The 27,763-nt window shown below is 45.8% G+C and overlaps 1 protein-coding gene across 2 annotated transcripts; it reads left to right on the forward strand.

Moving 5' to 3' along the window:
• Positions 1 to 3,339: 3,339 nt before the first annotated feature.
• On the forward strand, positions 3,340 to 27,703 carry Adnp2 (ADNP homeobox 2). 2 transcript variants are annotated; one of them, XM_042668332.1, is made up of 4 exons: positions 3,340 to 3,382; positions 11,544 to 11,662; positions 20,971 to 21,060; positions 23,783 to 27,703. In XM_042668332.1, the coding sequence occupies exons 2-4, from the start codon at positions 11,555 to 11,557 to the stop codon at positions 27,125 to 27,127; spliced, it is 3,543 nt and encodes a 1,180-aa protein (XP_042524266.1). In that variant the 5' UTR covers positions 3,340 to 3,382; positions 11,544 to 11,554; the 3' UTR covers positions 27,128 to 27,703. The 2 variants fall into 2 exon arrangements, with proteins under 2 accessions (XP_042524266.1, XP_042524267.1); XM_042668333.1 differs by lacking the exon at positions 3,340 to 3,382 and adding an exon at positions 4,257 to 4,287 and having other exon boundaries at positions 11,542 to 11,662.
• Positions 27,704 to 27,763: the final 60 nt, after the last annotated feature.

Below are 27,763 nucleotides of genomic sequence, written 5' to 3' on the forward strand. Positions count from 1 at the left end.
ACACCTGTCATATAGGATTATAGGAATCAGATGGCTTTCTATGAGGAAGTGGCCTTTTACCAGACACTGCGTGCCAGTGCATTGATTTCAACCTTCCAGCTCCCCAGATTCGGTGTTTATAAACCCACTTAGAACATGTTATTTTGTTATAGCAGCCTGACTGTTCCTTTGTAACTTAGAATGAGATGACTTACATATTTAGGGATCTCACCTCTTCTAGACTCTGTTATACTAAAACAGACTGCCAAAAATATTGTCAGGACTCATATTTACTCAGGCTTGCCTCCAAAAGGCTAAATCTGTCTTGACACAGTTTCCTAAGCAGCTTCTTCATGAATTTCAACTCTGACATTGTGTCCATTGAAAGACATCTGAGAAATTGTTCTCAGGCATTGCAACTTGGTCTCATGACTCACTAAAAGGCAACTCGGAATTTCTACAACTGGAGGACTTCCCAGAAATGAACCTCAAGCTTCAGAGTTTATATGCAGCCATGCTTAGGAAGTAGGTGGCTGAAACTCATTTTGCAGAAAGTTCCCAACAAAGACAGTGAAACAAGGCCTTTGCAATTCCTGTTTTGTTCTCTCATCTGTTGGTATAATTACTCTAACTGTCTGGTGCTCCCTCATCATTGTCATCATGGTCCACTTACAATAGCCTCCAATTTGCTCTTTTCTTCCCCCTTTTTGATAATTGTTAGACTAGAAAATATTATCACACTGAGGAATGTTTGTATGTGTGTGTGGTGGATCAGAAAGACCTTCCTAGAAGAGGTTCAGCAGAGCTCAGACTTGAGGAGCAATGAAGTAGAAATTAGCTCAGGCAATGGAGCAGGAATCCCACAAACAGGTGTTGCATAGTGTTTTCTGGAGGAGATGGGACTAGGGTCTAGCCAAACCTGAGGAATTACCTATCATGCCTATCAACTGATCATAATCACGCAAGGGTAGCTTGCAATGGTTGAAGTCAAGAGAAGGACATGGCATAATTAGATTTTCTTTTGGATAGATGATGAAGTGGGAATGTACCTGGGGGGCAAATGTGGTTAGGCAGGAGTCTGTCAGGGACAGGCAGGTTCCCTTTTTCTGTCTATACAGTGGTTATACAGGTGTAAACAAGGGAGCCAACTTAGCATTTAGCATGTGAACTGCGGAACTGGAAATGGGAAAAGTGAAGGAAAGGAAAGCACACTGCCTACTGAAAGGCAGTTTGAGGTAGGCGGTGATTCAGGGCACTTCGAAGCTAAGATGTCTGTGGGACATAAGTGGAACTGTTCCATGTGGTAGCCAGAAAAATAAAATGGAAACTATGAGGATGGTAGATATTTCCTAAAAATGTTGTTGCTGTTTGGGGACAGGGTCTTGCTATGTGAGCTGAGTTGGTCTCAGACTTGAGATATTTCTGCCTGAGCTGACTGCATGCCATTACATTCAGTGAGATATTGGTTTGGAATTGAAATCATGAAGTTTGAATCTGTTGTTGAGATCAACAGCGGGAGAATATGCTGAATAAACATGAAAGGCATGAGATTTCCAATGTTTAGTGTCATGCCTGCACAGGAAGTGAGTAGTGAAATGTGAATGATGGAGGAATGGAAGCAGAATTTGGGACCACCACTATCAAGGAGGGCTGAGAAAGGTGTGGGGATGATGACAGGCTAGATTAAGTTTGTGCTAGAAACTGAAGAACAAGTTTGGAAGGTGATCAAGGGGAAGGGCTTTAGGGAAGACAGCGCTCAGTGTGATTATTGAAGAGATACTAAAGTTCATCCTTGGGTTCAACAACTGGCAAGTTCCTCATGACCAACAAGTTTCTGTAGAGCTGTGATGATGGGGAGACAGATGAGAAAGAAAAGTCCAGGAGGGGTACACAGATTGAGTGGGAAGAGATACCCTCAACTGCTTCATCTGCATGGAGGAGAGACTGGAAGGCTCGAGTTAACTTTTCATCTCATCAATAACTTCTCAATTATACATACATACATACATATGGAATCATACTTTACTGCTATAATTTAGACTCAAATTCAATTATAATTCATTAATTATTAGAGCAAATTCTCCTTCAATTATTACTTTTCTTCCTGTAGGAAATGAAAGAAAATTGTGGTTGAGTAACATTATGTAGATGTTTGTTGAGTGTTTATTATGGGCTAAACTGAACAAATGGCGGCAGAAGAGAGAGTGAATGGTGTTCAAAGAAGCTTCTGCCTGACCAAGGACATTGAAAGGGTCTCGGGGCAGAGAGGAGTTGACACTGCTGATTAGAGGCTGGGCTCGTCGTGGAGCCCAAGTCTTAGTTTCCTTTTCTTGAAGAACTGGTCTTCTGTGGAAATTGAACCTGCCAGACTAAGAAGGCTCTGGAATAGTCATGAAGGGGCAAGGACAGTTGGACCAGGGACAGTCAACGGAGGGGCTGCAAGGCATTTTTGAAGTTGTGTTTGCCTTTGCCCTCTCATCGACTCCACAGCTTCCCAAGGTTGGCCTTCCACCTGAACTTGTCGTTGAGTCCACAAGGTAGGGAGGAGACTGGCAACTCAATGGATGGAGACCATGGATGAAGTTCTCCATGTTCTCGTTCAATTTGACAACTGTTCTTGTTATTGCTACACAATTTTATTTAAAAAATCCAGGCGAAGGAGAAGTTTCTGGTCACTTAGAGTAGACATAATGAAAAATGAAAATCCTCTACCAAGAGGTGTGACATGCATCTTCTCAGGAAGAGAATGATGAGTCAGGTGACCCTATCCCAGTTGGCTCACCAAGATGTGTCAATCATGGGCCCACTGGTCTAAATTCTGAGGGCCAAAGTCCTGTCCTCCAATGGCAAAGCAGTATCCTTAGAGCTGGCTTCCTATTGGCTGTCAGGTGTGGGCGGGGCCACCGGCTCCTGGAGCTGCCATTAGCTCCACCCCCATTCCATGCAAACGAAGTCAGAGCTCTGATGAACCCACGTGACTGGTCATGTGGTTGATGATGCATTCTCCCCACCCCTCCAGTGACGTCATCACCAGCAGAAACTCCCAGAAGAGCTTGCCCAGAGGTGGTAAGAGGTTGGCAGGCCTTCTTACTGGACCAGGGGGACCAGGGGGAGGGGGCTCTGGCAGGCCCCACCCCCTTCCAGGGCCTCGAGGCTTTAGGGGCCCAGGGGCCCGTGGGAAGTACCCAGGGGTCCCCAAGCACACTCTGCTCCCATTGGCTGCTCGCGCCGGCATGCAAATGAGGCGACGTCACTTCCGGAGGCTGCTGAGCGCCATCTTCTCTTTCTGGCGCGCGGGAGGAGGGACAGGCGCGGGTGGGCGCGGGCGGGGGTCCGCCGCGTGGGCGGAGGACGCGGCGGCGCTGCGACGGCGGCGGGACGCGGCGCTCCTCGCGCCCGGCGGTAGGTACGGCCGGCCCGGCCTGCGCCGCGACGTTCCCTCCCCGACCCCCGCGGCCCGCCCGCCGTCCCCGCCGCGGTCCGCCGCGCCGTCCCCGCGGTGCCGCCTCGGGCGTCGGGGACGCTCGCAGTGCGCGGCTCCGGGTCCCGACGCGCCCGCCCGCCCCGCCCGCCGGTCACGTGGGAGCGGGGCCGCCCCGGGGGGAGGGCGGGGACGGGGACCCCGGCCGTGGGGAGGGCGTGCGGGGGGCCGGGCCGCGGCGGCGGGGCCGCGGGCCGCCGGGGCGACGCCGGAGGGGCGGGGCGGGCGGGCGGGCCGCGGGGCGGGCGGGCAACGGCCGGAGGGAGGGCGGGGCGGCGTCGCGGGCGCCGGGCCGGACGCCCCTCCGCGGCGCCCCGGCGCCGGGCCGGGCGCCCCGCGCGGTGGGATGCCGGGCGGCGGCGGGGTCCCGGGCGGCGGGGTCCGGGCCGCGCCCGCAGCCGCCCCGCCGCGCGGGCCGGTGGAAGGGCGGCCGGGAGCGGCTCCCGCGACGCCCGCGCCGGCCACCCGCGGCCCCGCTTCCCGGCGGACGCCGTTCGCACGGCGCCCGCAAACGTTTGGTGTGGGAACGCAAGTTTCAGCGTCGCATTGTTCCAGAACAATCGCCTCGGCCCTGGACGCGTCTGTGGAGCGGCGGGGACCGAGCGCCGCTGAATGAATGGGCCGTCGGCGGCCGGGCCTGAGGCGAGGCTGCGGCCGGGCGCAGCGCCCGGGGCCGGGGCCCGCGGGGGCGCGGACGGCCTCACGGCGGCTCCGGGCGCCGGGCCGCCCGCGGGCGCCTCAGGCCGACCCGCACCTCGGCCCGCGGTCTCCCGGTGCGGTCTCCCGGGTCTGTGTTGGAAGTGGGCGTAGGCGTCGTCGGAGATCGGGTAATTTCGGTCCTCTCGGGTGTGTGGAGAGGGGCGGAAAGAGAGGGTTGAAGAGCAATACCATGGGGCGAGTTTGATCCAAGTATCTTTTGTACCTGTGTGTAAGTATCAGTGACACAGTGGCGCGCGCGCGCGTGTGCGTGTGTGTGTACACACTAATATTTTGGTGCTGGTCCCGGCGCCTGAGCTCAGGATCTGGTCCCTGAGGTATTTATTTATCTATTTATTTTGCCGGTCGTGGGGCCTGAACTCTGGGCCTGGGCGCTGTCCCTCAGCTCTTCAGCTCAAGGCTAGCGCTCTACCACTTGAGCCACAGCGCCACTTCCGGCTTTTTTCTTTTTGCTTATGTGGTGCTGAGGAATCGAACCCAGGGCCTCAGGCATGCAAGGCAAGCGCTCTACCACTGAGCTGCCTTCCCAGCCCATCCCTGAGATTATTTTTTTTTTTTAAATTCAAGGCTATCCCTCCACCACTTGAGCCACACCTCCACTTGTCTTTTTTGGTTGTTTATTGGAAATAAGAGTTTTATGGACTTTCCTGGGCTGGATTTGAACCGCAATCCTAAGTTACAGCCTCCTGAGTAGCTAGGTTTACAGGTATGAGCAACCAGTGCCCTGTCTCCCTTTTCTCCCCCATTATATATATTGGAATAGAAGGAGGGAAAGGCCAAATTTGGACATGTCTGATAGGAATGGATCCTTGGTCATGGTGGGGAGTGATAATAGATAATATTTTCACATGAAGATGTTTTGGGGTTTGAGGTACACTTTTAATTTGAAACCCAAACATAGACTGTGTTGCTGGTACATTTGTGACTGCCCTTACCTTTTTTTTTTTTTTTTTTGTCAGTTGTGAGGCCTGAACTCTGGGCCTGGGTGCTGCCTGTCAGCTCTTCAGCTCAAGGCTAGCACTTTAGCTACTTGAGCCACAGCACCACTTCCGGCTTTTTTTGCTTTTGTGGTGCTGAGGAAGCAAACCCAGGGCCTCATGCATGCAAGGCAAACACTCTACCACTGAGCCACCTTCCCAGCCCCATCCACCCTTAACTTTAAGGAGGTAAATCCTAGCTTTCCATCCTGCCATCACCCTTTGGTTGTTACTGCCCTGTTCTATTGTTGTGGGAACATAGAAGACAGTCTGGTGAAGGTTGTGTGAATGAAAGGGCTCTTCAGTGATTTGAACACAGACCTACTCAATGTTAATGTGTCTTTTAAAGCACAGACTTTGCATTTTAAAAGTCATTTTGACAAATGCAGTAGTGATACTCAGTAGACACTATGTTGACTATGAGCTAACAACTTATGGCAAGGACAGGCACATGCAGGGAAAAACTGGGAGAGTGAAGAAAGGAGTTCATTTTCAAAAAGAAATGTATTAGTAACCTCACGAACCGGTAAACCCCTCTGTACATTATGTTAAATAATTATCACTTTGAACTCAGGGTCTAGGCACCAAAACAGCCAGTAGTGCTGTGGTTCAAGTGGTAGAACACTAGCCTTGAGCAAAAAAACATCAAGGATAATGCCCAACCCCCTGACTTTAAGCCCTAGGAATGGCACAAAAACAACAATCACCAAAAAAGGCTTACTAATTCTGGGGGTTAGGAATTTAGACAGGGACTGGGGAGATGGCTTACCTTGCTGCAGTGTGAGGACGTCTGGAGGGTAGCATTTGGGGCCAGAACCTTCCAGAGGTTCTGTGGGGGAGATGAGCCTCTGTGGAGTGTTTGCATGTATGAGCTTGGAACTAGAAAGTGTGGCATTTTTGTAAATGTCACAGTCTTGGAGTTGATTCTCAAGGCATTGCTTTTTCCATTCTTGATTGTTTGAGGCAGCCACAAAATTCTGCCCAGCTTGGAGGGCATCACTGTCTTGGAGGGCATCACTATCTTGTAAGAAGAGCATCACTGTCTTGGAGGGCATCACTGACTTGTAAGAAGGGCATCACTGTCTTGTAAGAAGGGCATCACTGCCTTGGAGGGCATCACTGCCTTGGAGGACATCACTGTCTTGGAGGGCATCACTGTCTTGTAAGAAGGGCATCACTGTCTTGTAGGGCATCACTGTCTTGTAAGAAGAGCATCACTGTCTTGGAGGGCATCATTGTCTTGTAAGAAGAGCATCACTGTCTTGTAAGAAGGGCATCACTGCCTTGGAGGACATCACTGTCTTGGAGGGCATCACTGTCTTGTAAGAAGGGCATCACTGTCTTGTAGGGCATCACTGTCTTGTAAGAAGAGCATCACTGTCTTGGAGGGCATCACTGCCTTGGAGGGCATCACTGCTTGGAGGACATCACTGTCTTAGAGGGCATCACTGTCTTGTAAGAAGAGCATCACTGCCTTGGAGGGCATCACTGCCTTAGAGGGCATCACTGCCTTGGAGGGCATCACTGTCTTGGAGGACATCAGTGTCTTGGAGGGCATCACTGTCTTATAAGAAGAGCATCACTGTCTTGTAGAGCATCACTGTCTTGGAAGACATCACTGTCTTGGAGGACATCAGTGTCTTGGAGGACATCAGTGTCTTGGAGGGCATCACTGTCTTGTAAGAAGAGCATCTGGGCTGGAAGGTAGAGTTGTATCTACCCTCAGGCAACGTTGTGCAGACTATAGTGGAATACTCTCATTTGCTTGGTGTAAATTTTGTCCTGGCTTTGGCCTCTGGGAACCTCCAAGCTGGTTTCTTCTGTGTTTTACAGACATGACTCATCATTTTCTGATCAACTATAACTTTCTGGCCTAGAATACTGGGCTGGTCTTGTCTTGTCTTTGCTTCAGCCTAGAATGGACCATTTTCCCAAGGAGTTCTAGTTTTTATTTTTGATAGAAGGTGCTATTTGAATATTAAGATTGAGGCTTTAGATATACCCACTAATTGGAGTCTGGCTTCCTCCAAGCTTCATTCTGGATAGAGCTGTGGAATAAAAGTATATATGTACACACATTTTGACATTTTATTATTATATCTATAATCTGTATGTTCAAATGTGAAGTTATATCAGTGCCTTGTAGTGTGTTCAAGTGCCCCAGGGTTTTTTTCAGATATTTAAGAAGTAGCTTTATTAGTTGGGCATCGGCTCATACCTATATTCCTAGCTACAGTCAGGAGGTTGAGGTCTGAAGATCACGGTTCAAAGCCAGCGCAGGCATGAAAGTCCATATGACTCTTAACCAAAGCTAGATGTAGAGGTGTGACCCAAGTGGTAGAGCGCACTAGCCTTGAGTAAACCTCAGGGACAGCTCCCAGTCCCTGAGTTCAAGCTCTATGACTAGCATACTCTCCCCTCCCCCTCCTCTCTCTTTCTTCTGTCTCATACATACACAGTTTTATTGATACATCTATTTCTATATATATTTTCTTTTTTTTTTGGGTCCAGTCCTGGGACCTGAAATCGGCCTGGGCACTGTCCCTCAGCTCTTCAGCTCAAGGCTAGCGCTCTACCACTTGAGCCACAGCGCCACTTCCAGCTTTTTTCTTTTTGCTTATGTGGTGCTGAGGAATCAAACCCAGGGCCTCATGCATGCAAGGCAAGCGCTCTATCACTGAGCCACCTTCCCAGCCCCTATATTACTTTTCTTTATATCCATATATATGTATGTGCATTACATACCATAGAGGACCTGTTTGTTTTGTGTATGATGTAGGTATTTGACTTTTCTTTTTTTGGGGGGGTTGTGGAGCTTGAACTCTGGGCCTGGGCCCTGATCCTGAGCTCTTCAGCTCAAGGTGACTGTTGTACAACTTAGAGCCACAGCATCACTTCAGGTTTTCTGGAATGTAAGAGTCTCACACTTTCCTGCCCAGGCTGGCTTTGAACCACAATACTCAGATCTCAGCCTACTAAGTGGCTAGATTACAGGTTGAGCCACTGGTGCCAAGCTGTATTTGATTTTTTTGAGACAGAACCTTATAGTCCAGGCTGTTTTGGAAGCTGCTATGGCTTCAAACTTGAGATTCTTTTGCTTCTACCTTCTGAGTTCAGGAGTTACACAGCTGTACCACTTTGCTTGACTGTTCATCTGTTTAAAATGTGCAGTTGGTTGATTTCTTTTTTCAAAGTTTGGTTTTGTAACCTACGCTGGCCTTTAACTCATTATCTACCTGCCTCCACCTCCCAAGTTCTGAGATTACAGGCATGTGCCACCACATGTGGTTTACTTACTTTTTTAAAAGAGAAAACAGATTAGAATACTAGTACAAGAGAGAGACAGTGGGCTGCTATACAAAGAAATGTAGCACTGCTGTTGTATATGGGGTTGGGAAGAGACTTATGAAACTACTAGGGATTTTGCTTCTCTCTTTGGGACTTGCTGATTGATAATTATTTTTTTTTCAAGTGTGGTTTCAATAGGTTGTGTGGGAAAATCACACCGGTTAGCTTTTACTTCCATATCCATGTTCCCCATTTCAGGCACTATGTTTGCCTCCACATTCCATCTGGCTCTGGGTATTTTCTTGTCCATTACCTCTCTTTGAGGCTTTAAAGGGAGTCTTTTCTTCTCATTCTCCTCTGACAGAGTGGCAGAACCAGACCCTGGTTTAGTGGGGCACAGTCTCTTCGAAACTGCTTCCTGCTGGATAGGAGTGTAGAAATGTCCCTGTTTGTGTGTTGCTCTGGCTGAGGATTAGGAGACTAAGGCTCCTTGAGTCTAATTGAATAGTAGAATAGAATTGTATGGAAGCGCTGGTCCAGGGGACTGAGTCACTGGATGGCAGTCTGGAAGAGTGGCTCAAGTTGTAGAGTATCAGCCAAGCGAGTGAGGCCCAGTACCCTCTCTCCCTCTCCATCCCCCCAAAAAAAGAAAATCACTGAAGGTCAGACAGTAGAAAATAGAAGCACACTGCATCATCTGTAACTTTTATAATCGCCATTTTGGAGACTCCTGCCAAGAATAGATGATGTCCTCCATAAGAGGAGTAGTAGAAAATAAAGTATGAGGAGAGAGGCAGAGTCCTCATGTGTACTGCAAATGAGGGTTTGGCATAGGATAGATAAGCTGTCCACCCTTGTGGATTCTTTCCATTTGACTTTTTTTCCTTTGGCTTCTGTAAAGAGCTCTCCTGGCCAAAGGGGAAATAGATAATTCCATCCCAGAGTCTGTGTCTCAGGTCCCTGAACCCCCCAGACACCTGAGAGGAGGAGGCCTGTGGGTCTCTGAAGTTGCTGATATGAATAGGAAGAATTTCTTCTAAGTCTCCCCCATGTGGGCTACTATTTTGTGATGAATTTTTGGTAAAAGAATTTATTTGGTAAAAGAGTTTATTGAGATAGGAAAATAAGAGAAAGCAAAGCTTAGGCCATGGTACAAGAGATATACAGTGGGCAGCTGTACAAGGAGCATAGCACAGCTATTGCTGGCTGCAGCATTGGAACATGGCCCAGCATCCGGAATATGGTCATTGTGTAAAAACGAAACCTGGTGCTGGTGGCTCATACCTGTAATCCTAGCTACTTAGGAGGCTGAGATCTGAGGATCACAGTTCAAAGCCAGTGTGGGCAGGAAAGTCCATGAGACTCTTTTTTTTGGGGGGGGGGGGGTCCAGTTGTGGGGCCTGCACTCTGGGCCTGGGTGCTATCCCTCAGCTCTTCAGCTCAAGGCTCTAGCACTTGAGCCACAGCGCCACTTCTGGCTTTTTTCTTTTTGCCTATGTGGTGCTGAGGAATCGAACCCGGGACCTCAGGTATGCAAGGCAAGCTCTCTACCACTGAGCCACCTTCCCAGCCCCATGAGACTCTTTATCTCCAATAAACGACTCAGAAAACTGCAAGTGGCGCAGTGATTCAAGTGGTAGAGTGCTTACCTTGAGCTGAAGAGCTGAGGGACAGTGCCCAGGCCAGAGTTCAAGTCTCATGACTGACCAAAAAAAAAAAAAAAAAGAAACCTTGCTCCCTTAGCCAACACCTGTAGCCCCAGGTAACCACTGTTGTACTTGGTGTATTGTATGTGTAGATCTATTCTGTGCACTTCCTGTGAACACCATCATACACATGTGGGTTTTGCTATCTGGCTTCTCTCCCTCAAAATGTCTTCAAGGTACATTCACACAGTAGCATGTATTTGTGCTGCTTTTCTTTGTATGGCCCAGAAAAGACATGTATAAATGGTATTTGTTAATATTTGAGTTGTCTGCACTTTTGATCATTCTGAATAATGCTGCTTGAACACTTGACAAGTTTTTGTATAGATGTTTCATTTCCCTCAAGTGGAAATTTAGATGATACCTTACATACTTTGTCCTTTTTGAAGTACTGCCAGACTTGCAAACAGGCTGCAGTATGTATTTTGGCATGTATGAGTTCCATTTTCTTCACATTCTTGCTAATAATACATGCTGTTGTCCTTATTAAAAAAAGAGATACCTACCTAATACAAGGCATCTACCTGGTTTTTTGGTTTGTATTTCCCCAGTGGTAGTGATTTTGAGCATCTTCTCATGTGTTTAATGGCCAGCTGTATATTTGCTTTGGAAAAAGCAAATCTATTTTTAGAATGTTTTTCCACTTAAAAATTGGATTATTTGTATTTCAATTGTTATAAGAATTCTTTACATATATTATGGATATATTCTATATCAGAAATACGATACGAAAATGTTTCCCATTTTATGAAATTTTTTGCTTTCTTGATGGACAGAGGCATTAGAAATTTAAATTCTGTTTTTGCTTTCCTTCCTTTCTTCCTTCCTTTCATTTATTCATTTGTTTATTAATGCGTATCCTGGGGCTTGAATTCAGGGCCTGGACACTCATTGTTCCTGAGCTTTTGTGCTTCTAGCATTCTTGGAACTCCACTTTAGGCTTTTTTGCTGTTTAATTGGAGATAGTCTCACAGACTTCAAACCATGATCCTCATACCTCAGCTTCCTGAGTAACTAGGATAATAGTAGGAGCCACTGTCACCCTGCTGTTTTTTGTTGTTGTTGTTGTTTAATTTTTATATTTTTGTTGCTGATGCTTTTTGGTATGACTGTTGCCAAGTCTTAAATCCATAAAGATTGTTTTCTTGTAATAATTTGTAGTTTTTGCTCATTTTTACGTGTAGGTATCTAGTATCCTTTTGTGTGTGTGCTATAATGAAGAAGTCCAGCTTCATTCTTTTGCATGTGACTATCCTAATTTTCCCGGTATCATTTGCTTAAACTAATTCCCTACTTCTAGTGCTTTAGCAGCCCTGTTAAAAACGGTATTTTTGTGTTTTTTATATGTATATATTTAAATAGAATACATGATATGATTTTGTTTTCTTTTAAGGAAAATTTCAAAAATGTTTCAAATTCCTGTGGAGAATCTTGATAACATCAGAAAAGTTCGGAAGAGAGTGAAAGGCATTCTTGTGGATATTGGCCTTGATAACTGCAGGGGCTTGCTGAAGGTAAGTGGCCTCAACTAACAATCAGGAACTACAGGCACTAGAGGTGGTCTCTGGAGGTAAGGAGATTTTTCTTTTTTTTCTTAGGAGTTTCTGAACAATGGTTAAGAGTCCTCCTGGCTTAACCTCTCAGATATCTGTGTGAAAGCATCCTTATGCTTATTTTCGTATTTACGATTTAGTGAACTATTTAAGCTATTTAAGTAAATCAGGTTTTAAAAGCTTTTAGGAGGGATTTTTTTTTTTTTTTTTTTGGTCATGGGGCTTGAAATCTGGGCCTGGGTGCTGTCCCTGAGCTCTTCAGCTCAAAAGCAGTGCTCCACCATACTTCCACTTCTGGTTTTCTGGTGGTTAGTTGGAGAGACAAGAATCTCACAGCCTTTCCTGCCAGGGCTGGCTTTGAACTGTGACCCTCAGATCTCAGCCTCCTGAGTAGCTAGGATTACAGGTGTGAGCCCCTGGCTTCCGGCTTGGGAGGGATTTTAAGATGGGATCTTACTGTGTAGCCCATACTGAACCTTGAGGTCTGGATCCAAGAGGATTCAGAGTTTTTAGCCTCATGAGTTCTGAGAATACAGTATGTGCCACTATGCCGTAGGGGGAATTTTCAGAGTCCTTGGTTATAATTTTTATTGATGTTAATATTTAATGTTTTAGCAAAAGAAGACAATTCACTTCTCAATTTTGATGATGTCAACAAATGCTGATCAATAAATGGGTAGGCTCACATGAGATAATAAGATTTTTTTTTTCTTTTTTTGTCCGTTGTGGGGCTTGAACTCGGCCTGAGCACTGTCCCTTGGCCTGAGCACTGTCCCTTAGCTCTTCAGCTCAAGGCGAGCACTCTACCACTTGAGCTACAGCGCCGCTTCTGATTTTCTGGTGGTTTATTGGCGTTTCATGGACTTTCCTGCCTGGGCTGGCTTTGAACCGAGATCCTCAGATCTCAGCCTCCTGAGTAGCTAGGGTGACAGGTGTGAGCCACCGGTGCCTGGCTAAGATTTCTTTTTCTTGTCTTTTTCCCTAGATGTGTGAACTTGTGAGCAGTCATGAAAGTTTCAAAGTTAAAATCATAGTCAAACTTTGTTTGTTTTGCTATATTTTTACCCTTTCTTACAACATTAACATATATGGTTGGCATTTGTAATTTTAAAAATTAGGAAAGGTTTGCTGTCTATTAAAGTTACTGAGAATTCTAGACATGTTTTGTGCATAGCTCTAGAAATTAGGGGTGTCTGCTTTGAATTTTTACAATTTTGGTTTAGAGTACTATGGCCTGGGAAGAGCTCAGTTTTCTTTCTTTTTGCTTGTTTCTGTGGTACTAGAGTTTGAATTCAGGGCCTCAAGCTTGCTAGGCTGTTGCTCTCCCACTTGAACCTTTAATCTTGCTTTTTGCTGGTTATTTTGGAGATGGAGTCTGGATAGACCTTTCAGATTGAGCGGGCCTCAAACAACAATCCTCTGTGTCTCAGCCTCTGGAGTAGCGAGTCTTACAGGTGTGAGCTACCAGTACACTACCCTATTTGGTTTCTTAATATTTGGATTTCAGAGTTGAAGCAGATTTTACTTATACATAACAGTCTGTTCCAGGGTTCCTATCCTTAGCCAGAATTAACTTTGCTTTCAAGTAGATAATTTGTATTAATTTCTGAAATGCCCCAAGTGAATCTGCTCACATGTTTTCAGAGAGATCTTCACCTTAAGATGCTACTCTATCCTCTCCCACCTTCCTGTTTTCTTCAGAGCACTTGTACAATACTTGGTATTCACTGTTTGTCTGCCCTCCCCTGCCGGAAGGAACGTAAGAAGGCAGAGGCCTCACTGTCCTGTTACTCAGTTGGATACTTCGTAGCTTTTTTGTTGTTGTTGTGGGGCTTGAACTCTGGGCCTGGGCACTGTCCCTCAGCTCTTCAGCTTAAGGCTAGCGCTCTACCACTTGAGCTACAGCGCCACTTCTGTTTTCTGGTGGCTTATTGGAGATAAGAGTTTCACAGGCTTTCCTGCCTGGGCTGGCTTAGAACCTCGATCCTCAGATCTCAGCCTCCTGAGTAGCTAGGATTATAGGCGTGAGCCACCAGCGCCTGGCTTTCATAGCTATTTTTGGAATGAATAAAAGTAAAACTCAAGTTAGAGAAACACTTTAAAAAGTGGCATATCCAAACATCATCTTGCAAGTGTAAGGATAGAAGAGAAGGCAAAAATGGAATTGCCTTGAGTAGATCATACTGTTCAGGAATAGTTCTAAATGAGATTTAAAGTTCTTTGAAGGTTTGCCTAGAAATCATGTTTTAGGCACATGGAGGGAAAGCCAAGGTAATTATTTGTAGAGAAGACTGATTACAGTGTATTTGCTGAGCAGATTGAGAATGGAAAGTCATATGACTGGGAGAACTTGCAGAGAGTGTAAGTGGAAAGTCACACAGGTAGTTTGCGCATGGAGGGTACTCTGCCAGAATGGTGGTGATGGTGGTGCACTTCCCAAATAGACTGAACATAGTTTAGTTGCTAGCCAGTAAACAGAAATCTTTGTATTTTTGGCTCTTGACTAATGGTGAAGCTTGGGCAAAGAGTTCATCTTTGGCCCCTCAGCGTCTTCATAGGTGGAGGTACACAGACAGGTTGAGCCAGGGTTTGTGCCCTTTTAGGGTGCCGACAGTCTGCAGGGGTTAGGACAGTTGAGGGGCATCTTGTAGCGCAGAGGAGGTGGGGAGGGTTAGTGGGCATACAGCCTTTGTGGAAATGCTTTGTTTAAAGTTTGTTTTTGCAAAGAATGGGTACCATGAATTTAGAATGATGACTGGTCAGGTGGGGTTGAGAGAAGAGAATTATGACAGGGGTAACATCGATCAAGATGCATTGATTGTAATAAACTGACAAGTTAAATTGAAACCCTTTTGCATGGCTACTTAAAGATAACTTAAAACAAAAACCACCATGACCAGGTTGATGGGTTCCCATCATACCAGGCTGAGGGAATTAGGATTTAAAAAATATTTGTGTGTGGGGATATTAGTTGAAATTTATAAAAAAAAGGTATAAGAATAAAATTTAGTATGAACAACATTCATTAATCTTTGTCTAGATTCACAATTTGGTGAACCTTTTATCCCATTTGTTTTAATGTTTCCTCTTGGAAGTATAGTACACACTTAACATATGATATACCTCATGGCTCTTTTTACTTAAAAAACTCCATTCTGACATTATTACAGGGTGTATCAGGCTGGAGAGTGGAACATTGCTAGGGTATTTGTCTTAATCGTGTTAGCTCTATTCCTTTGATGCTGGATCCAGTCTAGGGTCAGGTGCTGTATTTGTCTCTTTAGTCATATGATTTGAATTTTTAATGTGAATTAAGATTTTATTTACTTATTTATATATATATTTTTTTGTCGGTCGTAGGGCTTGAACTCTGGGCGCTGTCCCTGAGCTCTTCAGCTCAAGGCGAGTGCTCTATCACTAGAGCCACAGTGCCCCTTCTGGTTTTCTGGTGGTTTATTAGAGATAAGTCTCACAGCTTTTCCTGCCAGGTCTGGCTTTGAACCGCAATCCTCAGATCTCGACCTCCTGAGTAGCTAGGATTACAGGCATGAGCCACTGATGCCCAGCTTTGAATTAAGATCTTAAAAGTACAATTATGTTACATGATTCTCCCCCCTCTTTTTTTTTTTGGACAGCTGTGGGGCTTGAACCCCGGGCCTGGGTGCTATCCCTGAGCTCTTTTGCTCAAGGCTAGTGTTCTACCACTTTGAGCCACAGCTTTACTTCTGGTTTTCAGGTGGTTCATTGGAGATAGGAATCTGGCTTCAGACCATATTTCTCGGTTCTCAGCCTCCTTAGTAACTAGGATCATAGGCATAAGCCACCAGCACCTGGCTTTTCTTCCCTTTTGAGAAGAGGCTCTTACTGTGTAACCCATGCTGGCCACAACTTGGCCATCTTCCTTCTTTAGCCTCCCAAGCCAGGGAATTACAAGTTTCTGTCACTGCCTGGTTTGGTTTGGTTTTGTCTTTTAGATAAAAAAAAAAAATCAACGGCTGGAGTTTTTTTATTCTTGAGTTCTTAGGCTTTTTGTTCTATGGTGTGTGTGTGTGTTTTAACTGTTGTTTTTAACATAAAATCCTATGTAGCCCAGTCCTCTTTGCTAAGATAATAGGCATATGCTACCACACCTGACTCAGATCCTTAGTTTTTGAGTGGAGTTGAATGTGCTCTTAAATATTAATTTTTTTGTCATCTAGAAATGTTTTAAGACTGTTTACTGACAGATATGGGAGCATTTTAGAGGGGAAAATGAAAGATTTAATATTATTAAGCTCTAGTGAGTAATTATTGATTGGGTTAAACATTCTTTTGGGAGAAAGTTTTGAAAGTTTAAACAGTGGGAAAGTTCCTCTTAAAAAATATACACAGAGGGGCTGGGAAGGTGGCTCAGTGGTAGAGTGCTTGCCTTGAGCTGAAGAGCTGAGGGATATCGCCCAGGCCCAGAGTTCAGGCCCCACGACCGGACCCCCCCCCAAAAAAAAAAAAAAAAAATATACACAGAGATGAAAGTAAAGGTTTGTGTGCCATTATTTCAAAGTGTTCTATATCTGTGTGCATATATGTAATATATATTATATACAATACACACATGTATATGCATATATGTTTGTATATACACATGTATGTACACACATGTGTACACACACACACACACACACACACACACACACACACACACACACACAGTCAGGGTGGTGTACAACTGTAAAATGGATGTCTTGGGGGCAGAAGGATGGTAAGTTCAAGGCTAGCCAGGGCTACATAGTGGGCCCTTGCCTCAGTAAACACTAACAATACAAAACAAATGTAGGAGAAATGAGGGTATTGATTGCCTAATAACCAAAAACCACAAGTGTCATAACACAGAAGTGGAAGGGATGAGTGATACTTCTGTGTGTATGTGTGTGTATTACCTAGAGACCACCAGGTACATTTGTCTGATGATTAAATTGTACTCTCTTAAGTTACTGCCATATTTAACTGTTAATAGATAATTATGATAAATGATACCTGAATTTATTCAAAAGTATTATTATTACTGGAAGCTTTTGTCATTTTGTAAGTTCTTTTTTTTTTTTTTGGGTCCGATCGTGGGGCCTGAACTCTGGGCCTGGGCGCTGTTCCTCAGCTCTTCAGCTCAAGGCTAGCGCTCTACCACTTGAGCCACAGCACCACTTCCGGCTTTTTTCTTTTTGCTTATGTGGTGCTGAGGAATCGAACCCAGGGCCTCGAGCATGCAAGGCAAGCGCTCTACCACTGAGCCACCTTCCCAGCCCATCATTTTGTAAGTTCTTAATTAACAACTACTAGAAAGACAGGAATAGTCTTTGGAGAGTTAACATCCCAGGCTTATTGAGCTAAGGGAATTCATGTGACCATCTCATAGAAGTATAAGTCCCTCATTGCTTCTACCCTCACCTTCCAGGGATTACTAACTGTACTTTTTCTGACTACTTCCTAGGAAAGGTCTCCTTCCAGGGTATTACTTTCTCGATGTCATCCTCTTCTTCCTGGTTGTTTTATCTGAGGGGGCCTCTAACCCCAGTTCAGGTGCAGAGTGTCATAGGTTAGATTAAGACACGTAAGCTAATATTCCTAAGGCTGGGTTGCTGCCACTTTGATCTGCTTGGAGGGATTTAAAATTTGGATGCCCTGCTGGGCACCAGTGGCTCACGCTTATAATCCTAGCTACTCAGGAGGCTGAGATCTGAGGATCACGGTTCAAAGCCAGCCCGGGCAGGAACGTTTGTGAGACTTTTTTTTTAAATTTTAATTTTTTTTATTGTGAAAATACTGTACAGAGGGGTTACAATTACATGGACAAGGTTTATCTCCAATAAGCCACCAGAAAACTGGAAGTGGTGCTGTGGCTCAAGTGGTAGAGCATTAGTCTTGACCTGAAGAGCTAAGGGACAGCGCCCAGGCCCAGAGTTCAAGCCCCACAACTGGCGCCCCCTCCCCCCCCCCCCCAAAAAAAGATACCCTGAGCCCTTTTTCGTTAACTCTTTAAACACCTACATGTATAAGTAGATACTCAAATTTGTTCAACCATGTGTCAACATATGTATACTTTCCATTTATTTTTTGGTAAATCTTAGTTTCTTACTGCTGGCTCCCTGTGACCATGAGAAGCATTTCTTAAGCTTTTCTACCTATATCTTGCAATATGGTGTTTTGGTTTCCTTCTTTTTTTGTATTTTCAAATACAATAATTTGAAAGAATTATTTCAAATGTGAAATACATGGGTGAAAAATCTGTCACCAGCCACCTAAATCCTACAGAATTGTTGAAGTTTAATGGTTTTGTTCCCTGTTTCTCTATTTCTCCATTGTTTCACCATCGGTCTTGGGGCTTGAACTCTGTGCCTGGGTGCTGTCCGTCAGCTCTTCAGCTCAAGGCTTGAGCCACAGCACCACTTCCAGTTTTCTAGTGGTTTATTGGAGATAAGAGTCTCACAGACTTTCCTGCCTGGGCTGCCTTTGAACTGTGATCCTCAGATCTCAGCCTCCTGAGTAGCTAGGATTACAGGAGCCACTGATTCCCGGCATATTTTTCAATGCATTTCAAAGAAACTTGCAAGCATCCATACATTTTACTTTTGATTAGTTGTTAAGCAACTGATTTTTAATGTATGCACGTTGCACGTTGTATATATCCTAGAAAGGCTTTGTGAGCCTTTTTCCATTAATGTGTGTGTGTGTGTGTGTGTGTGTTTGTCGGTTGTGGAGTGTGAACTCTGGGCCTGGGCACTGTCCCTCAGCTTTTCAGCTCAAGGCTAGTGCTCTACCACCTGACGCACAGCGCCACTTCTGGTTTTCTGGTGGTTATTTGGAGATAAGAGTGAACTCATGAACTTTCCTGCCCGGGCTGGCTTTGAACCGTGATCCTCGGATCTCAGCCTCCTGAGAAGCTAGGGTTGCAGGCATGAGCCACCAGAGCCTGGCTTTCCTTTCTGGTTTGTTGTTGTTGTTTTGTGTTTTTTTGTTGTTTTTTTATTTTTTTTGGTCCAGTCGTGGGGCCTGAACTCTGGGCCTGGGAGCTGTCCCTTAGCTCTTCAGTTCAAGGCTAGCACAGCACCACTTTCAGCTTTTTTCTTTTTGCTTATGTGGTGCTGAGGAACTGAACCCAGGGCCTCATGCATGCAAAGCAAGCGCTCTACCACTGAGCCACCTTCCCAGCCCCTGTTATTGTTTTGTTTGTTTGTTTTTGAACTGACACTGGTGCTTGAAATCGGGGCCTTATGCTATTACTTGGCTTTTTCCACTCAAGGCTGGTGCTCTACCATTTGAACCATACCTTTACCTCCTGGTGTGGCCAATGTTTTTGTTTATTTTTAAATTTACTTGTCTTTCTTTTTTTTTATGCTGGGGTTAAAACCCAGTATCTGGAACACATTAAACAAATGCTTGATATCTTAGCTATATCTCCAGCCCTTAATTTTTTTGAGATAAGATCTTGCTATGTAGCTGAGGCTGACCTTGAACTCCTAATTCTTCTGCCTTTACCTCAGAGTAGAATACTGAGATTACAGGCATGCCTGGCTTTTATTGGTTTAATTCATAGTATGATTGTTTTCCCAGCTTAGTGGTAAGGTTTTACTTGCATCCTTTTTTGCACTGTGCACGTGCGTGTGTACACACACACACACACACACACACACACGTGTTTGAGTGTGGGTGTGCATCAGTCCTGGGGCTTGAACTCAGGGCCTGGGTACTGTTCTTGAGCTTTTGTGCACAAGGCTAGTGCTCTACCACTTTGAACCATACTGCCATTTCCAGCTTGTTAGTAGTTAATTGGAAATAAGAGTCTCACAGATTAACATGTCCTGGCTAACTTAGAACCTTGATCCTCAAATCTCAGTCTCCTAAGTAGTTAAAATTACAGCCACCTATGTCTGGCTTTTTTTGGACTCTCTTAAAGGAGCAAGCATCTGTTTTGAGTGAGAAATAACTTATTTTATCTGAAACATACCTCTGTATTCTACATCTCAGTTGAAATATCTACCCTGAAAGATATTCAAAAGATAACACACTTTGCTTTCATGCTCTTAGGACAAACACATTGAATAGAAGTGGCACGACGCTATTTAAATGACAAAGTAAATAGGACCCAAGAAACGAAGGACTTCTTAATTTTTTTTTTGTCATATAGTTTCTAGATGACTCTTATGTTCTTGATCCCATATATGGTGTATACATGGGCACATCTGAGGGAAGCTAGAAGGGTACAGAACTAGAGGAAAATGGGTGAGAAAGTACAGCAGAGGGGCCCATCAGCTGTACTGGACATTGATGAAAGTGAACTAAGCAACTCAAGAGCGGCGATGTGAGGGAGGGAATGAGGGAGAAAGAGGAAACAGCCAAAGCAAAAGGAATGTACAAGTCATCCAATTTGGAAGACATAGTTTCATTGTTAAAGTCTGTAGAGTTCATAAGCTTTGTTAATCAAGACAGTGACAATTAGCATTGTGAAGGCTAAAATGTGTTGGTGACTTTTAAGTATCACTATGCACAATACTGTAAAATTTATGTAATTAATCTCAAAAGAACTGTTGAAGGTTAAAAAGTCTTTTACTTTGAAGTGCTTTGTATACATTCACAAAGCCACATGAGTTTTATAATCCTTATATACACTTAAGACTTTGTATATAAAAACATACATGATTATTATAAAGTGTAATCTATTTCTTACAAAAATAATTTTAACTTGGACCAGTTCCGCATTTCCTCAGCTCTCAAATGCCGTGAATACTGTTGTCAATTTGCCCATGTAGATTTCTTAGATAGCAAGTATTATAATTTATTATGTGTTTAATTACTTGGGCTTGTATTCTGCTCATTCATGCCTCCAGTTCTGGCTAATTGGAGGTAAGAGTCTCATGGACTTTCCTGCCTGGATTGGCTTTCAACCATGATCCTCAGATCTCAGCCTCCTGAGTAGTAGTCAGGATTACAGGTGTGAGCCTCTGGCTCCCAGCAGACACTAAGTGTGTTGTTGTTTTTTAGGTATAAATAAATGTTTTGTCAGGCTGAGGATCAAATCCAGGACCTCATGGATGCTAGGCAAGCCCTCTTCAGCCACTAGCCTTGTGGTTTTTATTTTGAAAACAGTCTGGCCAAGTTGCCTTGGCTAGTTTTTAGACCTGGGGTCTAACTGCCACAGCTTAATGCTACACATTACCATGTCCTATAAATAAACACTATAAACACTTCTGTATCTCTTGAATATGTATAATCTTTTTGTCTCTTCATTTTTTTAAAAGGACCTTGAAGACTTTGATCCAGGAGAGAAGTACTTTTATAACACATCATGGGGAGATGTTTCTCTCTGGGAACCATCTGGAAAGAAAGTGGTATGCGATTTTGTAATTGTTTTCCATTAGGCGCAAGTGAATTTAGACTGGGGAATGGTCACAGATAATGGGGCAGCTGGTGAATTAGTGGGAGTTGCTGCTCAGGAAGTTGATAAGAAAGCATAGCTAGAATCGATAATCCAAGAGGAGTGTTGAAGTTTTATTTTTTCCTCGGTTGTGGGGCCTGAACTCTGGGCCTGGGCACTGCCTCTCAGCTCTTCAGCTCAAGGCTCTCAAGCACTATCACTTGAGCCACAGTGCCACTTCCAGCTTTTTCTGCTTATGTGGTGCTGAGGAATCAAACCCAGGGCCTCATGCATGTGAGGCAAGAGCTCTGCCACCGAGCCACCTTCCCAGCTCCGCTTTCAGAGTTTTCTGAATACAGAATTGGTGTAGTGATGAGGCAAAGCTATTGTTTGTCCTTCTCTGTAAGAGCCATGGTTGTAAGAAGAAGTAACTGTTCTGAATGCAGTAGAGTGCCATAGCATTAGGTTCACAGACACGCGGTGTTAATAACTTTCTAGACAGTGGGGCTGGCATGTGACTATGGCCCTGTGGGTTCATGGTGGGGTTGGAAAGTTGACGTCACCCAGTGGTACCTATACGGTCTCGGATGGTTCACCACTGATGCTTGCCACAGTGATGGTGTGAGTAAACCTGCACTGCAAGTGTACAGAAGTACGTAGATTACATAATAACTCGCTAAGTGTTGTTAATGACTATTGCTGGTTTTGTTTTTTGTTTTTTTTTGCTGGTTGTGGGGCCTGAACTCACTCTGAGGCGCTGTCCCTCAGCTCTTCAGCTCAAGGCTAGCACTCTAGCTACTTGAGCCACAGCACCACTTCCAACTTTTTCTGCTTATGTGGTGCTGAGGAATCGAACCCAGGGCTTCATGCATGTGAGGCAAGCGCTCTACCACTGAGCCACCTTCCCAGCCCCTGTTACTGGTTTATATACAGTCACACATTGCTTAATGATGGTGATAGGTTCTGAGAAATGGGTTGCTAGAAGATTTTATTGCTGTGACATGAGAATATCATAGAGTATTCCTTACCCAAACTTACATGGGAGAGCCGAGCCTATTGAACACCTCATTCCAGACCTATACAGCATGATACTGTAACTGAAAACCCAGCCAGCTGTAACATAGTGGTATCTGTCTATTGGACACATCTGCACCTAGAAAAGGCACAGTTAAAAATGATGCGGAAAAAAGGTAAAAGAATGTACCTACCTAGGGCTCTGACCATGCATAGAGCTTGCAGAACCTGTGCTGTTCTGGGAAGGGTAGTTGTAAGCAGATGCTAATGCCCAGGGCACAGCTCTGTGCTGCATTGCATGTAGGCTACACTGCTTATTTTATATGTTTATCCTTTTTTCAATAATAAGTCAGTTTTAGCTTACTGTTATATTTTCACTTTATAATGTTTTGTTGTTGTTGTTGTTGTTGTTGGTCGAGGGGCTTGAACTCATCAGCTCTTCAGCTCAAGGCGAGCGCTCTACCACTTGAGCCACAGTGCCACTTCTGGCTTTTTTCTGCTTATGTGGTGCTGAGGAATGGAACCCAGGGCCTCACACATATGAGGCGAGCACTCTGCCACTGAGCCACCTTCCCAGCCCTCACTTTATAAATTTTAACTTTTGTAATAATAGCTAGCTTAAAACAATTGTCTCGTGGAATTTTTTTTGTCGGTTATGAGGCTTGAATTCTGGGCCCGAGCACTGTCCCTGAATTCTGCTCAAGGCTAGTGCTCTACCACTTGAGCCACAGTTCTACTTCCAGTTTCCTGGTAGTTCATTGGAGATAAGAGTCTCACGGACTTTCCCACCTGGGCTGACTGAACTGCAATCCTTAGACCTCAGCCTCCTGAGTAGGATTACAGGTGTGAGCCACCAGCACCTGGCTGAAATATTTCTTCTTTATGTACATTTATTTACCTATTTAAATTTGTTGTTGTTGTGGGTCATGGGTGTTGAACTCTGAGGCTGGGCACTGTCCCTCAGCTCTTCAGCTCAAGGCTAGCTCTCTACACTTGAGCCACAGCTCCACTTCTGGTTTTCTGATGATTAATTGGAGATAAGGGTCTCATAGACTTTCCTGCTTGGCCTGGCTTTGAACTATGATCCTTAGATCTCAGCCTCCTGAATAGCTAGGATTATGGGCATGAGCCCCTGGTGCCTAGCTCTATTTAAAGTTTTGTTACCCCCGCTTCCCTCTCTCTCTTACAGTTTTTTCTTCTTGTCTCCACCATAAGTTGTATAGTTCATTTTCAACATCCTGTAAGCTAGGGCTTATCACTTGCTCCCTCCCCTCCCTCTTTCCCTTGTTCTCTTCTTGTTCTCACTCCTTCCCTCTCTATCTCTTCTTTCCTTTCCTCCCTCCCTCCCTCTCTTCTCTTACCCTCCTTCTCTCCCTCCTTTTCTTCCTCTTCCCTTCTCCTTCCCTCTCCTTCTAACTCTCTTTTCCTTTCCTCTTCTCCCTCTGTCCCTCTTCTCCCTCTTTCCTCTCTCTCTTCCTCCTCTCTCCCTCTTTTTCCTTCTTCCTTTCCTTCCTCTCTCACTCTCTTTACCTAGGCCTACATAGGGTCAGCTCAGAATTTCTGTTCTGCAGTTCATGTTGGTGTCCTACCAGATGAGCAAAAGAAACATGAAATATTGTGCAGAAGGTGGTCCCTAGAAGCTTTTTACCCTGCCTAAGACTTTGTTGTTGTTTTCTCAACAGAGGTACAGAACAAAACCATACTGTTGTAGTCTCTGCAAGTACTCAACGAAGGTGCTTACTTCGCTCAAAAATCATTTGCATCGTTACCATGAAGATGAGGCTGACCAGGAGTTGGTGATCCCCTGCCCCAACTGCACGTTTGCCTCTCAGCCCAAGGTGGTGGGGAAGCACTTTAGGATGTTCCATGCACCTGTTCGGAAGGTCCAGAACTACACCGTAAACATTTTGGGTGAGACAAAATCCTCTAGGAGTGATGTGATCAGCTTCACATGTCTAAAATGTAACTTTTCGAACACTTTGTACTATAGCATGAAAAAGCATGTGTTAGTAGCCCATTTTCATTACTTAATTAACTCCTACTTTGGCCTGAGAACCGAGGAATCGGGGGAGCAACCTAAATCTAATGATACTGTTTCTGTGGACAAGAGTCCCTCGTCTGACAGATACTACTGTAAGAAATGCAGCGCCAGTGCTGGCAGCCAGGACGCTCTGATGTATCATATTCTGACCTCAGATGTTCACAGGGACTTGGAGAATAAGCTGAGGTCAGTGATTTCAGAACATATCAAGAGGGCGGGGCTTCTGAAGCAAATGAATATTGCCCCCAAGCCAGTGGCCCGCTTGGCCATACCACCGAACAGCAGTGCGCCAGGCATTGCAGCTCCCCCACCTTGCTTCCACCTCACGTTGCCACAGAACAGTCAAAGCACAGCCACAGTGCAGCCAGTGACTGTGGCCCCCGGCACTTCAGGGAGCCTCACTCATTCTCCCCCTGCTGCTACCCCGTCCCATGTGACTCTAGTCTCCAACCCTCTGCCTGTGTGTCAGAACAGTATCACCCTACAGCCCTCAGGTCCCCCACCTGTCTTTCTCTCCCATGGGGTTCCACTTAACCAGCCTGTGAACCCTCCCGGGAGGTCCCCAGCTGGGTCTGGGAATAAGTCTGTTGGAGCAAGTGTCTGCCCCATGAGTCAGACTGTACGCCCTGGGGTTTTACCCCTGACCCAGCCTGTGGGCCCCGTAAGCAGACCTGGGGGCCCTGTGAGCAGACCTGGAGGCCCTGTAAGCAGACCTGGGGGCCCTGTAAGACCCGTGGGGCCTGTAAGCAGACCTATAGGGCCTGGTGTACTTCCTGCTGGTCCCCCTGTCCCCCCAGGGGTTCTGCAGGCCACTTCACCAGGAGTGATCTCGGTGGGTCGGGCAGTCCCAACAGGCATCCTTCCTGCGGGCCAGGTGGCCCCTTCAGGGGTCATCCCTGGACAGACAGCGACTTCCGGGGTCTTGCCCACTGGTCAAGTTGTCCAGTCGGGGGTTCTTCCAGTTGGCCAGACAGCCCCAACACGGGTCCTCCCTCCTGGCCAAACAGTTCCTTTGAGAGTTCTCCCTGCTAACCAGGTGGTCCCTTCCGGGCTGCTGTCGCCCAACCAGACGGTCCCCTCAGCTGTCGTTCCCATGAACCAGAGTGTCAGCTCTGGTGTTCTTCAACTCAGTCAGCCTGTTGCATCAGGGGTACTGCCTGTGGGCCCACCGGTCAGGCCTGGCATGCTGCAGCTCAGCCAGTCTGTTGGCACCAGCATCCTGCCTGTGAACCAGCCAGTGAGAGCTGGAACTTCACAGAACACCACCTTTCTCACATCAGGCTCTATTCTCCGGCAGCTCATTCCTACGGGGAAACAGGTGAATGGAATCCCCACCTATACACTGGCCCCTGTGTCTGTCACTCTGCCTGTACCTCCTGTAAGTGGCCTCACGACCGTCGCACCTCCCCAGGTGCCGGTCCAGTTTATGCCCTCAGGCACAGGCACACAGATGGCCAATTCTTTGCCCAGCTTGCCTTCCCCGCAGGTGCTGGTGAGTGCTGCCCCAAGCGTGTTTGTCCAGGCTACCTCACCTACTGCAGATACCAGTCAGGTGCTCAAACAAGCCAAGCAGTGGAAGACCTGCCCAGTTTGCAACGAGCTCTTCCCCTCCAACGTCTACCAGGTTCACATGGAGGTGGCTCACAAGCACACTGAGACCCAGCTCTGTCGGGTTTGCAATGAGCTCTTCCCCTCCAACGTCTACCAGGTTCACATGGAGGTGGCTCACAAGCAGAGTGAGTCCAAGTCCAATGAGAAGCTTGAGCCTGAAAAGCTGGCAGCATGCGCCCCGTTTCTGAAGTGGATGAAGGAGAAGACGGTGCGCTGCCTCTCCTGCAAGTGCCTGGTCTCAGAGGAGGAGCTGATGCACCACTTACTCACGCACGGCCTGGGGTGTCTCTTCTGCCCAGGTACTTTCCATGATGTCCGAGGCCTCCTGGAGCACAGCAGGACTAAGCACCTGGGGAGCCAGAGGCTGTCCGTCGACTACAGCAACAGAGGCTTCCAGCTGGACTTGGATGCCAACGGCAACCTGCTATTCCCTCACCTCGACTTCACCACCATTCTGCCGAGAGAGAAGCTTGGTGAGCGCGAGGTCTATCTGGCCATTCTAGCTGGGATACACTCCAAGTCCTTGGTGCCTGTGTATGTGAAGGTGAGGCCCCAGCCCGAGGTTCTGCCCAAGGTTCCCAGCAAACAGAAGCTGACCTGCCCCTTCTGTTTTGGTGCATTTGCAACGGCCGATGCCTATGAGCTGCACCTGAAGGAGCGGCACCACGTCATGCCGACGGTCCATACAACGCTCAGGTCTCCAGCCTTCAAGTGCATCCACTGCTGCGGGGTCTACACTGGAAATATGACTCTGGCAGCCATTGCTGTCCATCTGCTGCGTTGTAGAAGCGCTCCCAAAGACAGCAGCTCAGACCTGCAAGTCCAGCCGGGTTTGATTGAGAGCAGTGAACTGCTGTTAGTCAATGGGGAAGTGATTCCTGACTCCACCTTTCCTGTAAAGAGAAAACTGCCAGACAGCCATGTGGGGACAGAGGACCAGAGGGATGGGGAGGAGGCTCCACTCATCCTAAATGCAGAGTCAGCTCCAGGTCCTGAGAAAGGGGTGAGTGCTGTGCCTTTGAAGAGACAGAGGAATGAAAGCAGGACAGAGGGACAGGTAGACAACGATGACGCACTTCAGGTCTTAGCATTAGATCCGAAAAAGTATGAAGGCCGTTCGTATGAGGACAAGAAACAGTTTCTTAGAGATTATTTCCATAAGAGACCGTATCCTAGCAGAAAAGAAATGGAACTCTTGTCTTCATTGCTGTGGGTGTGGAAAATTGACGTGGCTTCTTTTTTTGGAAAAAGGAGATATATTTGCATGAAAGCAATAAAAACTCGAAAGCCCTCTGTACTTCTAGGCTTTGATATGTCTGAACTTAAAAATGTCAAACACAGGTTGAACTTTGATTGTGAGCCACAAAATCTATAAAAAAGTGAAGGCCTAGGCAGTGGTTCTGGCTGACTTTGACACACTCCTGTGCTCTGCTGATGTGCCAGTGTCTGCAGCTCTTCAGGGGTTCCAGGTGCTCAGAAAGACTTCTGTTAAGGAAGCAAATAGTTCCCAGATTTACTCTTTCCTGAAGTTCTATTTGTAACAGTTATTCTTTTTCTTTTTCCCCCTCTGTCATATAAACTAAATCTTTTGGTATTCCATGCACGCCTTGTTTTCCTAGTAGTGTCAGTATCAAATCTTAAAAAACCTGAAGTCTACAAATACTTATTTTTATTTTCGTTTTAGGAAATTTCTGCTGGTTTGAGAATACTTGATTAATTGAGAATTACAGCATTGCTCTCCCTCAGCTTTATGGGCAACACTAACAGCACAGTTCCTGTTTAGAGCATTGTGGTGTGTATGGCTAAGAACACACTTCTAAGCATTAACTTTTACTGATGAGTCTGAATGCTATTTGCTTACAAGGTTGTAATTTTCATTTGCACTTTTTCAAGTTTGTCTCAAAAAGCTGTGTGGAGGGTTTTTTTTTTTTAAATGGTAACTCATAGAAAACCAAATGTTCTGAGCCTGATATGTGGTATACAGCTTATAATCAAGTGTTATTTTATAAAT

This window comes from Dipodomys spectabilis, unplaced genomic scaffold, assembly GCF_019054845.1.
Source record: "Dipodomys spectabilis isolate Male_0828 unplaced genomic scaffold, ASM1905484v1 ptg000432l, whole genome shotgun sequence".
NCBI classification, from domain to species: domain Eukaryota; kingdom Metazoa; phylum Chordata; class Mammalia; order Rodentia; family Heteromyidae; genus Dipodomys; species Dipodomys spectabilis.